Below are 16,306 nucleotides of genomic sequence, written 5' to 3'. Positions count from 1 at the left end.
CCCATGAAGTGATGGTCAGACTACAGAGTCCTATTAAAAATCTAAAGACTACTATTTGCATTCAGGAGCTGCTGCTATATCTGGTGATCTCGTTCTCCTACTCTCTCCGGATTTTGCATTTTTGCCTGTTGCTCCTGTTGACTGAAGACCTGAAATCTAACCTGTGAATAACTGGGGAATAACTGTATCCTAGTCCATCACACTCAACTTATCAGGCAAATGGTCTGTAGCAAACTCATTGCTACAAAAAGGTCAGGAAAAAAATAAAATCATAATCTATTTCCTTTGAAATGGTAGGACTTCTTAATAAGACAATTCTGATATGGATAAAATAGAGGCATTTTGGCTATAAAGGTCAAAGAAGAATAGCAGACACATTATTTCATGGTCAAGTAGGTTACTATAAATAAGTATGAAAAAGTATTTGCAGCTCTGTGTGCATTAGATGCTGTGTTTTTCTTTTTTTCCTGTGCTATAGGAACACAGAAGAAAACAATCAGAGAAAAGCTATAGGAAGAAGCAAAAGCAACAAAGGGGAAACATATAGAAAAAGATGGAGGAGAAAAAAGAATACATGCATGCAAGAAATTAGATGAAGAAATAGCACATAATTCAGGAATATGTAGATTAAAAAGTATGAGAGGGAAGATAAGAAGCCAGAGAGAGAAAGAGAAATGGAGAGAGGTTGAGGGGAGAAAAACAATAAGGAAAAAACAAAACACAAAGGAAAGATTTTTTTCTTTTCAGTTTATCAAATTTTCCTTCCCAGTAAATGTTCCGGAATACCACAACTAATGATGGCCACCTCTATAAGTTAATTTGCACACATGACTGGAATTATCTAGGGGGAAGAAAAGGTGGATTGACTCCAGGATAAGGGACAATGAAGAATATGAGAAAGAAATGAACCATAGGAGCTCAGTAACAATCTTCTCCCTGAGCTCTGAAATAATCTATATCTGGAAAAATGTTATTCAGTAATGACTCAGCCACACCTCCAGTCTTCCAAGCCACAGGTCTGATCCCATTCACTAAATGTTTCAATTGCAGAAATCTTTGATGTGAGCTTTTGTGAATTTTCTGGGATGGAGGGCAAAGGGTCTATGTGCTTTTCACCTGCGCCAGCTGGAGAAAAGACAAAAGAAGATAAGCCTCCTACATTACAGATGGTAATGCGGTCAACACAGGCTCTGGAGAGAGAAATATTCTCTGGTTTGACTCTTGGACCATTTATAAGACCCTGGACTTTGGATAGTTACACAGCCTCAGTTTCTTTTCTTTAAAAGAGGGAGAGTGATGGGTTCTACCTCCTGACAGTTGGTTTAATTAAATGAGATAATGGACTAAATGAGATAATGTAAAGTGCTTAGCATAATTCCCGGCCTATAGTAAGTGCTCGGTGATCACTTTTATTATTATTGAAAGTGTTAGTCGCTCAGTCACGTCCAATTCTTTGCGACCCAGTGGACTATAGCCCGCTAGTCTCCTCTGTTCATGGAATTCTCCAGGCAAGAATACTGGAGTGGGTAGCCACTCCCTTCTCGAAGGGATCTTCCCAACCCAGGGATCAAACCTTGGTCTCTTGTATTGGAGGCAGATTCTTTACCACCTGAGCCACCAGGTACTGCTTCCCAATTTAAGACAACATGTTATATCAAGTACATAATTCAGAAGCTCAGTAATAGATCCTCAATGACTATAATACGGGGCTTCCCAGGTGGTGCTAGTGGTAAAGAAACTGCCTGCCAATAAAGGAGATGACAGAGCCAAGGGTTTAACCCTGGGTCAGAAAGATCCCCTGGAGAAGGGCAGGGAAACCCACTCCAGTATTCTTGCCTGGAGAATCCCATGGACAGAGGAGACTGGTGGCCTACGGTCCATAGGGTCACAAAGGGTTGGACATGACTGAAGTGACTTAGCATGCATGCATGCACGCACACATGCAATGACTATAGTACAAAGATCCTTATTTAAAGATAATTTAAAACTTAGATAGCAAATATTTGATCCTGTCCTTAAAGTCAGATACAGACCTACTCTTGGGTCCAGATAAGCTACAACACTCTCCCTGGTCTGGGGAAGCACATATAATCAGATGTAGTTGATTTTTACAGCAAACCATTTGAGGGAAAGAAATAATGACTGAACATGGCCTCACGCATTTGTGGTCAAGTTTTGCTACCATATAACTAAAGAGATTTGGGGATGTGGGGATCGTAGATAAGGGCCTATGGACCTATACATTCTATGCTAAGTTGCCTTTGTTCCTCCTTTACTAGAAGAGCAAAGACCTAGCTCAGGTTATCAACAACATTTAAAAAACTAAGCAAATTTACTTTCATTTGAGAGACAGCAAAGCAGCTGCTGGTGGCCGGTCACTGGCCTGACCCCATTAGGCCCTGGTATTCCTAGAAGCTGGCCCAGCACTCACGGCTAGACTTTGGCCTTCTCCTGCTGACCATAATCAATTTCACATCACACTGAGACCAGACAAGGTTACTCAGTAACCCTGATGGACTAAGACAAAAACAAAATCCCTCTGTAAACATGTCTGAACTCGGAGTGAAATAGTATTGCCCAAAACACAAAAAATGACCAAATGTCACCCCCCTATTCTGACTGATGTGAGTGGTTGCTACTGTTTTTCCTCCTTGCTTTGTTATCCCTACTTCCATTACCAAAATAGGTTATTCTGGTGTTCTTTTCTGCTTGATGAATTGATACTGTGGCTTATAAAATCATCAGAATGTAATGTCTGTTAGCATGTGACAATTCCTAAGAAGTTGCTTAAAGTAATAAAGCAGAGCTTCTGAAACCACAAAAGTGAAGATCAGAGCACCTAGGATGACCTTCCTGAGATGAACAAATCCATAAGGTTCAGATAAAAACAATACTTACCCTACTTTTGCCTCACTCATGCATCCTCATATAATAAATATTTACTAGGTGCATATTATGTGGCAGGCATCATAATAGGTATTCTTCTAAAGTGAGAGACACATAATTTGTTGAAATAATATTATCTAGACCTAGATAGATGATAGGCACTGTGGTAGATATTTTCCATTTGCAATATCATTTGATACCTCCCAAATATACAGTAATTATTATTATTACCTCTCAGGGTATAAAATCGTGACTAAAGATTACTGTTTCTCATTCAGATACTAGAAAATCAGGACTTTAGAGGTAATAAATTTTTCAACTCAATTTTCTATTTATTGATTCTTTGTTACTTGTGATAACGATATTTGAGACTACTGAAACAATAATACCCATAATAAGGTATCTACATGGAACAACAGACTGGTTCCAAATAGGAAAAGGAGTACGTCAAGGCTGTATATTGTCACCCTGCTTATTTAACTTATATGCAGAGTACATCATGAGAAATGCTGGACTGGATGAAGCACAAGCTGGAATCAAGATTGCTGGGAGAAATATCAATAACCTCAGATATGCAGATGACACCACCCTTATGGCAGAAAGTGAAGAGGAACTAAAAAGCCTCTTGATGAAAGTGAGAGAGGAGAGTGAAAAAGTTGGCTTAAAGCTCAACATTCAGAAAACTAAGATCATGGCATCTGGTCCCATCACTTCATGGCAAATAGATGGGGAAACAGTGGAAACAGTGGCTGACTTTATTTTTGGGGGCTCCAAAATCACTGCAGATGGTGATTGCAGCCATGAAATTAAAAGACGCTTACTCCTTGGAAGGAAAGTTATGACCAACCTAGATAGCATATTAAAAAGCAGAGACATTACTTTGCCAACAAAAGTCCGTCTAGTCAAGGCTATGGTCTTTCCAGTAGTCATGTATGGATGTGAGAGTTGGACAGTGAAGAAAGTTGAGCGCCGAAGAATTGATGCTTTTGACGTGTGGTGTTGGAGAAGACTCTTGAGAGTCCTTTGGACTGCAAGGAGATCCAACCAGTCCATCCTAAAGGAGATCAGTCTGGGTGTTCATTGGAGGGACTGATGTTGAAGCTGAAATTCCAATACTTTGGCCACCTCATGCGAAGAGTTGACTCATTGGAAAAGACCCTGATGCTGGGAAGGATTGGGAGCAAGAGGAGAAGGGGACAACAGAGGATGAGATGGCTGGATGGCATCACCAACTCGATGAATATGAGTTTGGGTAAACTCCAGGAGTTGGTGATGGACAGGGAGGCCTGGCGTGCTGCGATTCATGGGGTCGCAAAGAGTTGGACATGACTGAGCAACTGAACTGAACTGAATTTTCAATATGACTCCACCAAAAGAATCCAAAAGAATATGGACTGCTTGTATATCAATTTTTACAAAGAATCTGATGTATACAGTACATGGAATTTGAAAGCTCTACATTTGTGGAGAATGTTTAATTATGACATTCTGATGCCAACTTCCTCTTACAGTGAATTCATAAGCATTTTGTAAAACAGAGGCAATGGTTAGACTTGAAAATAACTGAGAGTTTGTAAAGACTTTTACAGCAAATCTCTTAGTAACATTATTCTATATTGCTTATTTTTTATTACAAAAATAACTGCTTGAATTATTTTCTATTCAACAACTTTTAGTATTTTAAGACATTTCATTAACATACATCTAAGCATTATTTTCCAGGAAAAATGGTCTAATTAAACTTAACTCACTGGAGATCATTAGCTTTAGTAACATAGATCTGAATCTTCGTATGTTAAGACTAATCAAACCTCTGGTGACTCCCAGAAACCTCATTAAGTGGAGGGACACTGTTCTTAACTGAGGATCATTGGAATTCATTTTCTTTACTGCTGATATTCAGGGTAGTCCAGGCAACACAAAATTCAGTATGAGATGCGTTATCCAAATTGACTTCTACCTTTCAGAATAATCCAGAAATCAATCAGCTTTACCTGCGTCTCTAATAACTAAACCATTATTGAGTCTCACCAAGGTAGCAATGCATTCACTTGGCATTCTCATTCTGTTTGCTTTGTCTCAGGAAGCAACATGTGGACTGAACTACTTCTAAACAAATACGAATAACTCCACCATTGCCATTTAACCATTTAACCTTCTGGTTGAATTTCTGTACTTCTTGTGACTTCAACTGAACAATAATCCTCCTTAAAGGGAGCTCAAATGAATATCTTTGGGAGGGTTAATTTTTAAATGGTAAATTCCCTAAGCATAAAATCAAATGTATAATACATCCTAAGAGCACTAGTCAAAGATCTAGCTCCAAATTCTAGTTCTAGGACTTACTAGATGGGTGACTTAGAACAAATTACTAAGCTTTTTCAGCCTCTTTTACACATCTGTTCAATGGAGACATTGCCTCTTAGGACTTTTGAAAATATCAAATATGAAAACTTACATAAAAGGCTTAGCACAGGGTCTGGTTTAAGAATCTAAGTGCTCAACAAAGATGAACTTTTATTATTATTATTATTCCACGTATAAACTTCATTTGAGAAAATAACTCTTATGTACTCCCCTGTCCCAGCAATACTTCAAGATGTTTACTATATTTCAACTAAAGTGTTAAGCCTCTTTTTCTCCTACATTGTCATGTGACATTTGATCTTCTTTTTTTGATTTTGCATTTATAAGGCTATACTGAACTTTACTTTCAAATTATGAAGGCAATACAAGCAAAACGTCAAATAACACAGATGTATAAAGAAAAGCTAGCAATCTTCTCCTTTCCCAGGGTAAGCAATACCAATACACTGGTTTATATGCTTCCACACCCCTCTCTATGCTTACACAAACCACAAGATTAAGAGTCACGTATATGTCAACAGTCCAGTATATGCCTCTCCACACTTTTCTCTCATACATCCTCATGAAAAATGGTATTATATTTGCTCCAGTAAGTTTTAATTTTGTTTTTCACTTGATAAAATTACGTGAGCATATTTTAGTTCATTTGTTCTAACAACTAGATGATAATCCATAGCATAAATACAGCATCATTTACCCAAGTATTCTATTATTGAAGCAAATTCATATTGTCTCCATTTTTTTTCTTTTTGTCCCTACAATCCATGTGACAATAAACACCCTTGTTCAAGTGTCTTTACACATTGGTGATTTTATCTTTGTATGATAGTTTCTAAGAAAGTAAGATTTAGTATTTACTGTGTCTCAGGGACTGTTTTAAATACTTTGCATTTATTATCTCATTTAATCTTAACACTACTTGATGAAGTATTGTTATTATCCCTATTTTGAGTATTATAAAATTTAGGTAAATAAATTGCTCACAAGCACTAGCTAGTAAGTGTGAATAAGTGATTTTAACCTAAACAGTCTAGGCTCCAAATCCTTGCTCTTAACAGGATGCTTATCCAGAAACTGCCCAATTATTTTCCATAGAAGCTGCACCCACTTATGGTCCTTCCAAGAGTGTTCTTATAAACTGTTTTAAGTCTTCCATTGTATACCACAGAATGGCTTATCTAATGACAGAAATCAACTGGCAGCGTGCTTCTTAGGTGCACAAATCCTATCTTGTCTGTTTCCAAACACAGTTGAGTGTGTTCCCTATAGTCTGAAAAGCCTTTTACAACATGGATTTAGGTAATCTCAGGAATTGTCTCTCTCTCCTTTGACTCCTCTTAGCAGTTGGGATCAAGAAATGAATATGTATTGCTAATGAATAGGATGCAGAATATATTAGCTGTCTATGCTAACAGCTTCCAGCTTTACACTCGGGGAAAGCAGCCATCGGAAATCTTCCATTTATAGTTTATGTTATGTAAATTCTTTAAAAATCTTCAGTCTTGGGACTTCCCTGGTGGTCCAGTGGTAAACACTCAGCACCTCTACTGCAGGGGGTAGGGGTTCAGTTCAGTTCAGTTCAGTCGCTCAGTCGTGTCCGACTCTTTGCGACCTCATGAATCGCAGCATGCCAGGCCTCCCTGTCCATCACCAACTCCCGGAGTCTACCCAAACCCATGTCCATCGAGTGGGTGATGCCATCCAGCCATCTCATCCTCTGTTGTCCCCTTCTCCTCCTGCCCCCAATCCTTCCCAGCATTAGGGTCTTTTCCAATGAGTCAACTCTTCACATGAGGTGGTCAAAGTATTGGAGTTTCAGCTTCAACATCAGTCCTTCCAATGAACACCCAGGACTGATCTCCTTTAGGGTGGACTGGTTGGATCTTCTTGCAGTCCAAGGGACTCTCAAGAGTCTTCTCCAACACCACAGTTCAAAAGCATCAATTCTTCAGCGCTCAGCTTTCTTCACAGTCCAACTCTCATATCCATACATGACAATCCCTGGTCAAAAACTCAGTTCCTGCATGCCTCTGCTACTGCTAAGTCGCTTTAGTCGTGTCCGACTCTGTGCGACTCCAGAGACGGCAGCCCACCAGGCTCCTTCGTCCCTGGGATTCTCCAGGCAAGAATACTGGAGTGGGTTGCCATTTCCTTCTCCAGTGCATGAAAGTGAAAAGTGAAAGTGAAGTCGCTCAGTCGTGTCTGACTCTTTGCGACCCCATGGGCTGTAGCCTACCAGGCTCCTCCGTCCATGGGGTTTCCCAGGCAAGAGTACTGGAGTGGGGTGCCATGCCTCCAGGTGGGGCCAAAAAATAAAGTCTCCAGTCTTTTAGGGAATGAAGTAATTCTTCCTCCTCCTCTCAAAACCAAAACTCCCCAAACTGATTACAATTAGAATGGCATATTACTGTTTTTAGATTTCTTGTAAATTTTATTTACTTTTCTCAAAAGTGTTTGAATATGCAACAGAGTCTTGCGGACTTGAGCAAAGAATATGGCTTTTCTTAATCAAGTAAATGAACCAAAGTAAACTCAGCAATCTGTAACTGGTTTTCTTCAGAAGAGTATACCTTAAGGACATGATACTACATTTTGGCTCCTATGGTGAGAAAGAAATAAGAAAAGAAAAATGCTAACACTATCTTGAGATAAGCATCATATTTTAGATAAGGAACAGTCAGGGACACATGGGATGATCATGGAATCCTGGGAAAAATCTTACTGTGTGTGGGTGTCAGTTTGGCAAAGAAAAAGTCTGGGTTTATGCCTCAAGAAAGGCAACTGGAGTGAGTGAGTGATAGTCGTTCAGTTCATGTCTGACTCTGAGACCCCCTGGACTGTAGCCTGCCAGGCTTCTCTGTCCATGAAATTCTCCAGGCAAGAATACTGGAGTGGGTTGCCATTTCCTTCTCCAAAGGCTACTGCAAATGCTCCAAATTTAAAGATCCTAACGTTGGTAACAAATACTTTGCAGCTGCAGAAACACTACTGGTTGAGCAAATACTGTGGATGACTTAAGATTGAGTTGGCATTATTGCCCCTCTGGAAGCAAGTTGACATTATGCAACAATGCTTCTGGGAAAAACAGATTGAAATGATTTGGCCTGAAAACTTTTTGCTTTGAGCAAAACCATACCAGTTGGAAAATGAACTCTTGTTTAAGAAACAACAGAAAAGAAGTTGAATGGGGTTTAGTGCTATTCTGGAATTACTTGGTTGTCACAAAAGTTGTCAGCATGTAAGACTGTGTCTGTGGTTGTGAAATTTAGGATGGCAACTTTATGGCTGGGATAAAGTCAGGTTAGTGAAGAAGTCAGCTTTGGGAAGAGTGAAAACTGGTCAGAAGTAGCGAATGTGTACATATTGAGTTAAAACTGCTGAAATTGTAAATGTTAATATATTCTGCATTAACTCATTTCACACACAGCCCTTTATACTGGAGGGAACACACTGGGAGAAGGAGAAGGTATTGTAACTTGTCCAGGGGCACACAACTAGTAGTGCGGTGGCTGGCTTTCAGGATTCACATTTCGCTGGTTTGCCAGCACACCACGCTTCTAAGAGGTGAAAGGAGCAACGTCAGGGCTAGACTAAAGAGTCTAGAAAGTTCTTCTCTCCATTGGAGCAAGGGCGCCCTCCCTAAAGCCTCAGAATCACGGTAGGTCAGAACCCGCGGGGCTGGGACCACCGTGATGACGGGTAACTCAGAGCCGAGCGGCAGAGTGGAGAAGCGAGGCTCCGCGGTGGCTGAGGTGAGCCAGAGCCGGCAGCCAGCCTGCCCCGCCAGACTCCATCAGCTCGCCGCGCCCCAGGCTCCGCGCCCCGTTCGCCCCCGTCCGCTCGCCCCAGGCTGTGTCACTCACTCACGGTCTGGGACACCTTCAATTCCTGGTTGAGCCACTGGCACAGGATCTCCGACATGGTTCGGCCTGTGCCTCCCACCGCAGGCAGGTACCGGGAACGCGCGGGAAACCTAGCCCGCCTGCTTGGCCGCGTCCTCCTGTTGCCATGGGCGACCCGTTGCTAAGGAAGCGTATTCAGACTTGAGCTAGGGGAAAGGCTGGGAGAAGAGGGGTGCCAGAGCTCAGCCCAGGGGGAAAGAAAATTGTGTCTTGCCCCCTGCTGGTAGGTAAGACCGAGATGTGCGCAGGCACGGTGAGCTTGAGAGGGCTAGGGGAAGGCGGTGGAGCGCTATTAACACAACAGCCAGGAGATGTTAGCAGGGTTGGTGTGTGGAGGAGGAGAGGCAAGGGAGCTTCTGGAAAGAAAGAATCTTGATTGAAGGGGAATTTTTTTCTTCCTGTTTGCCTCCTAAAGAAACTTATGGAAGCCCCTGCTCCAATGACCTCAGTTTTGTCTTTAACTTACAAATTGCCAGTTTTAATTTCTGTATTATATGGGCTACCCAGGCACGGACTGAATAGGCCTTATACAACTTTTAGTCCCAGAACTGGTAGAGGTCCTGACCTGTAGCAAGCTTTCAATAACTTTTGTTGGTGGTGGTGACAGAACTAACATTTAGGGTAATTCATATCTTTATATTGTTTTGAGAGGTGAGTATTTAATGAACTTCTTTTCTAGTCAGTTTTTTTCCTTCCAGATATTATTTTAAATTGTATTTTGGGAAAGATTCTCACCTTGACCAAACCTGAGTCAGACTCCTCTGAGCCTTCTCCCTGAGGTCCCATCTTGAACTCTGTCCTTGGCTCCTTTGTCGAGTTTTGGCAAAAGTTCTGCTGGATGAGTTTAGTGAAAATCCTCCAACCCTCCATATCTGATCCAGTTCCCTGTTCCTCACCCTTGATAGCTAGCTGATCATTCTGGCCTGTTTTCAGCAAATATCCTGTCTAGTCAGTTTAGTCTTTAACTCTGATGTTTCCTCTTAGTAGTTTTCCATCCAAAAACCTCAAATGCTTCCTTGGCTGTAAATCCCCACTTTTCCTTATTATGTTCAGAATTGAGCCCTATCTCTATCCACTATTGCAAAACCCCATTGCAGTAGTCCCTTCAATCAAGTCTTTCTTATGGTCTTTAACAACAGTAAGAAAAATTCTCCTTTAATAATTTCTAAAAGTTTAGATGGAATAATGGAAAAATTACTTACATATATAATGTGCTTAGTCACTCAGTTGAGTCCGACTCTTTGAGACCCCATGGACTGTAACCCACCAAGCTCCTCTGTCCATGGGGATTCTCCAGGCAAGAATACTGGAGTGGGTTACCATGCCCTCCTCCAGGGGATCTTGCCAACCCAGGGATCGAACCCAGGTCTCCTGCATTGCAGGCTGATTCTTTACTGTCTGAGTCAACAGGGAACCCAACATATATAATAGTATACATATATGTGTGTGTGTGTGTGTGACAAATATAAGTAATTTCCCCCTCAAAAGCTTGAATTCATCAAATTCTTTTAAACTGTAAGAATGATGACAGTAATGTCCTAATAGGTGAAATTTCTCTTAAAATTAATCTGAAATTGACCTATGTGTCCTGATTGGATAGAAGTTTATTATCATTTCACTGCTGGCTTTACTTAACATTGAAATCTCTCATCTGTTGAGTTTCTCACACCCAACACAGCCGGCATAACTACACTGGGAATTCTGAGGGAGATTTATTGCCAACAGAATTAGAGCCTGATACACTTGATATATATCATATTAGGTATCCAAATTCGAAAGGTTGTATTCTAAATAGCCTGTTTAGCTTGGGGGATGTATCTACTAAACCTTTAAACCTTAGAAATATGTTATCCCTGAAAATGCTTCTAAAAGATGAATACCTGCCTAGAAATGACCTCCAAGACACTTCTGTGGCTAGTCATCCCAGTTGTACATTTAAATTGAAGACCAGTGTTACTCATTTATTAAGAAGTTCCAAGCTTTAATTTCAGTCTGTAGATCCTGGGGGATAGAAACTATTGTTTTCTAGATTGCTGAGAAAATTGCTTTTGGGGAAGGATGTAGATGAAGGCACATCAAATTCCACAGCTGCACCAGAATAAAATGTCTGAGCTCATAAGGCATCCATAGATATATGCTATTATTCCCACATCAGAGCAAAATATTTCTGTGCCATCTAGAGGAGCTGTTTGGTTGTTGCTTATTGTTTTGTTTCAGTTATTTGTAGTGTTTGTCTTTGGAACCCAGCTCCAAACAACATAATCTGCCAATGCAATATTTTGGAAAAGAAATTTATATACAGAATTTAGATAAATGAGGAAGAGATGCTACAAAATTAAGGCAAAGTTTTTTCTTTTCACCAAAAAAAGCATGTTTCAGTTCCTAAAATATCCAACTTGAAAATGATCTGAAATTAAAATATTAATGAAAAAATTTGAGCTATTATTGAAACACATGCATTTTACTGTGTGTTTTTTTCTTGAAATTGCTAGCTTAGTTAGTATTCCAATTTTACCATTCAATCAACTGAATTTCCATTGAAATCAAAGCTCTGGATAAGATTTGTAGTACTGCTTGTGTTGTTATTTTTCATTAATATGATTTATGACTTGGTTTCTGCATGTGGAATCAGTTGGGAGAGATGATTTTAAAAAATGGACAGTTTCCCATCTGTTCTTGAGATGGCACCCTGATTGTTTTTTAATTGAAAATGTTAGGATATCTGGAGCATGCATTTAATTGCAACTATTACAGCCAGTTTAAAACTTAATTGAAAATTTATTTTTTAAAACATTCTTTATAAATCCTTATTTCTCCTTTGTAAATAGTGAAGTATGGATTACAAAGAGTTATTTTGACACCACAAGTTGGGTTGAAAAGTGTTGCTGTGTACTGAAATGAAATACACCTTATTTAAAAAAAAAAACAGAATTGTAGCATTTTTTCAGAATAGAATTTTACACTATCAATAAAGCCCAAGATTTGAAACCAGATACACCTGGCCCCAGTGAAGAGCTGACTCATTGAAAAAAATCCTGATGCTGGAAAAGATTGAAGGCAGGAGGAGAAGGGGACGACAGAGGATGAGATGGTTGGATGGCACCACCGACTCGATGGACACGAGTTTGAGCAAGCTCCAGGAGATGGTGAAGGACAGGGAAGCCTGGTGTTGAGCTGCCATCCATGGGTTGCAAAGAGTAGGACGTGACTGAGCCACTGAACAACAACGACCACACCTGGCCCCAGATAACTGCTCATTATCTGATGGGCTCTTTGACTTTGGAAAAACTGCTTAACCCCTGAGGCTCAGTTCCTTATCTGTAGAACAAGGACATCAATATTTGTTTGACAGACTTGTGAGAATTAAATGAGAAATTGCACATATTAATGTCTGGCTTACAGTAGATGCTAAGCGTTTCTTTCCTTTTCTCCTGAAGCTATATAAATTTTTCCATTACATGGCTAGTGGCTTAGTTTTGAATAGTTTGGACTTGTTTATAGCATTTCAAGAAGTTTTTGAGACATTTGTTTCCTAAATCTGCTTTGATTTTATTAATGACTAATTCAATGTTTATATATACATAAGTACATACATACTGAAGGATTTTTAGAAAATCTTATGTGGTCTTCTGTGTGTGTTGCATGCATTTCTTCATTTCTCTCTCATCACCTTAAGATCATTCTCTCATTCCTTGTCCTCAGCCTGTTTTGCAATGTCCTTGCTCACTTTATATTAATTAATTCAACAAATATTTCCCCAGTGTCCACAATAAGCAGTCAAGCTAGATTTCCCTGTCCCTTCCCCTCTAGTCACTCTCTGCAACCAGTCCAGTTCATATTCCTTCTCTATTTTTCAACTCAGACACTTCCATTAATTTAAATAGAGCAGCGTTTACAGACTGTGCATTTTGACTTCTTAAAAGAATATGTAATTTCTATGATGGATCATGCTAGAATTCTTTATAAATGGAACAGTGAAGAATAAAATAGAATAGAAAATATCAGAGGGCATTTCATGAAGGAGGGTTAATGTGAAGGAGGGTGGAAACATTTTTGGAGTCACTGTCCTGGAGGATAAAGACCCCACTGGAGGCTATTACAGTGTAGCCTGAATGCAAACTTAACTGTGAGCCACAAATTCCCTTTGCACAGCTTGCACACATTTCTTCACTACATCCCATTTTTCTCATCTCTGCATCTTCTTTTGGCCAAAAAAAAAAAAAAAAAAGAGCAACTTTCTGTCTCAGCCAATCCTTAATTGAGGATCCAGCTCATCAGTTACCACCTTCACAAAACCTCCTATTCTCTCCATCTCCCTTGTTCCTTCTCTTTTCTGAAAGCTCAAAATAACTGCTTTCCTTTCAACTTCCATCCAAGACACCTACCTCTTACCAACTACCCACAGCTTGGCCAACAACTCAGTTTGGCAATCTTCTACAAGTCTTTCTCAACACATTTTCAAACAAGTATTGATTTAGGTTCATATTATTTGTGGCAAATAACAGTAATGCTGTTAAAGTTTAATTCTGTTTCAAAATTCTTGAAGTCTTTTCTATTGAAGTAGATATGACCTTTTCATTAATGTGTTATATTTTCCAGGCCCACATGATTTGTCTTATATATAGATTGGCTTTCTTAAGCAAACATTTAAATTTTCAATCTTAGAGAACAATCAGATTTGAAACAAAATCAAATTACAAAGAAAACAAAATGAGACAAAAAACTAGGTACCTTACGAGAAAAAGTGAGTCATATGTTCTAAGACTGAGATAAACCGAAGTTCGTTTATCAGAATTCTTGCTTTAATTTCTTACATATTGAAGTTTTCAGAGAAGCCAAACCACCCTTTAGTATCTTAAATTTAGGGTTGTGAATTCCTGTTTTACTTTTTCCTTACTCAGAAAAAAGTTAAATATTACTAGTAAACCTTTTTAGTTTTGCCGAATGTGATCAAATTAAATAGACATTTCTCCAAGGAAGACATACAGATGGGCAAAAAGCACATGAAAACATGCTCACCACCACTAAACATTAGAGAAATGTAAATCAAAATTACAATGAGATATCACCCCACACCAGTCAGAATGGCTATCATCAAAACATCTACAAATAATAAATGCTGGAGAGGGTGTGGAGAAAAGGCAACCCTCCTACACTGTTAGTAGGAATGTACATTGGTACAATGATTATGGAGAACAGTATGGAGGTTCCTTAAAAAACTAGGTATAGATCTAGCATATAATCCAGCTATCCCATTCCAGGCGTATATCTGGAGAAAGCCATAATTTGAAAATATAGGCATCCTGTTGTTCATTGCAGTATTACTTACAATAGCCAAAACATGGAAGCAACCCAAATATCCATCAACAGAGGAGTGGATATTGATGTGATACATATATACAATGGAATATTACTCAGTCATAAAAAGAATGAATTAATGCCATTTGCAGCAATTATGGATGGACTTAGGGATTGTCACATTGAGTGAAGTAAGTTGGACAAGGCCAAATGTCATATGATATCACTTATATGTAGGATCTAAAAAAAATGGTACAAATGAACTAATTTACAAAACAGAGGCAGAGTCAAAGATGTAGAAAACAAGCTTATAGCTAACAGTGGGGAAAAGGGAAGAATAACTCGAAGACTGGGATTGACATATATACACTACTATATATAAAATAGATAACTAATAAGGACCTACTGTGGGTTTCCCTGGTGGCTCAGTGGTAAAGAATCCGCTTGCCAATGCAAGAGACATAGATTCCATCCCTGGATTGGGAACATCCCTGGAGGAGGAAATGGCAACCCTCTCCAGTATTCTTACCTGGGAGATGCCATGGACAGAGCAGCCTGATGGGCTACAGTGCATGGGCCTGTGAAGACTCAGACATGACTTAGTGACTAAAAGAACAACAACTACTCTAGCGCACAGGGGACTCTACTCTATATTCTGTAATGAGCTATATGGGACATGAATCAAAAAAATGTAGCCATATGTATAACTGATTCACTTTGCCATACACCTGAAAGTAGCACAACATTGTAAATCAACTATACTCCAAGAAAATTATATATATACAAATTTATATTTAATCTTATTTGTCATATCCCTAATAATAAAAGCAAACACTGGCAGAACTTAAGGAAAATCAAAATTATATAAAATTAAAATGAAAAGTATATACAATTGTAGTTGAGACTTTAAAACTTTACCCTTAACAATTGATGAAGCAGAAAAAAATATTCTTTAAGGATATAGAAAACTTGAAAAACACCATATCAATCAAATTAATATAACTGATGTTTATAAAACAATTTGAAAGGAAGCATTCATTGACGGCTGATTACACAGTAATACAACTAGAAATAGGGTGGTATAGATTAGGTTGACTCTGATGACTTCAAAAATCACATGGAGAAAATTAATTTTTCTTCCCACTGTGAATCTATATTGTCATCATGATGCATGAGGTTCTCCACAGTTGCGCTCTCATTGTTTTTTTCAAACTTCATCTAATCACATTTTTTTTTCTTCTTTTTGTTAACTTTATTGAGGTATAATTTACATTATTAAAATAAACACATATTAAGTTCACACTTTGATAAATTTTGATAGGTGTGTATACCCACTTAATCATTACCAGAATAAATGCATAGAAATTTCTCTTTATCCCTTTTATATATTTTTTATTTTTTTTTAATAAATTTATTTATTTTAGTTGGGGGCTAATTACTTTACAATATTGTAATAGTTTTTGCCATACATTGACATGAATCACAGATGCATAGAACAATTTTATGGACTCTGAGGGAGAAGGTGAGGGTGGGACGTTCTGGGAGAATAGCATTGAAACATGTATATTATCATATGTGAAACAGAACACCACTCCATGTTCGATGCATGAGACAAAGGCTAATCACATTTTTTATTGGTACCTTTTCAAATATGTTATCAAGAATTTCATAATCATTTTCCTAGATTACTAGAGAAAAGTTGATTGAATTATGTAATATTTTTATATCAAAAGAAATAATAATGCTGATTCTATAGGAAATATGGAATTTCCTATAGAATATAGAAGGAAAGAAATATGATAGCAGAATTTTAGTCATATGTGCACTTCACAAAATAAGATGTAACTATATTA

At 38.6% G+C, this 16,306-nt stretch overlaps 1 protein-coding gene and 1 long non-coding RNA gene across 5 annotated transcripts in view; one reads left to right on the top strand and one right to left on the bottom strand.

Moving 5' to 3' along the window:
- SPEF2 (sperm flagellar and cilia associated 2) overlaps positions 1-9,263 on the bottom strand; it is a 188,520-nt gene extending 179,257 nt beyond the window's left edge. For 3 of the 4 annotated variants that reach the window (XM_081520872.1, XM_081520873.1, XM_081520875.1), the window contains exon 1: positions 9,117-9,263. In XM_081520872.1, the coding sequence (XP_081376998.1) occupies positions 9,117-9,174 (58 nt within the window). In that variant the 5' untranslated portion in view covers positions 9,175-9,263. The remainder of the gene's footprint in view (positions 1-9,116) is intronic. The other variant, XM_081520876.1, reaches the window with a different exon arrangement.
- Positions 9,264-9,288: 25 nt separating this feature from the next.
- The window catches only part of LOC145517747 (uncharacterized), a 32,580-nt gene continuing 25,562 nt past the window's right edge, over positions 9,289-16,306 (top strand). The window contains exon 1 of the long non-coding RNA XR_014062303.1: positions 9,289-9,382. This is a non-coding gene — a long non-coding RNA (uncharacterized LOC145517747). The remainder of the gene's footprint in view (positions 9,383-16,306) is intronic.

Source organism: Giraffa tippelskirchi, chromosome 8 (assembly GCF_054371585.1).
Source record: "Giraffa tippelskirchi isolate mGirTip1 chromosome 8, T2T-mGirTip1v1.2.pri, whole genome shotgun sequence".
NCBI lineage: Eukaryota > Metazoa > Chordata > Mammalia > Artiodactyla > Giraffidae > Giraffa > Giraffa tippelskirchi.
This window is presented reverse-complemented; position numbering and strand designations above follow the sequence as displayed.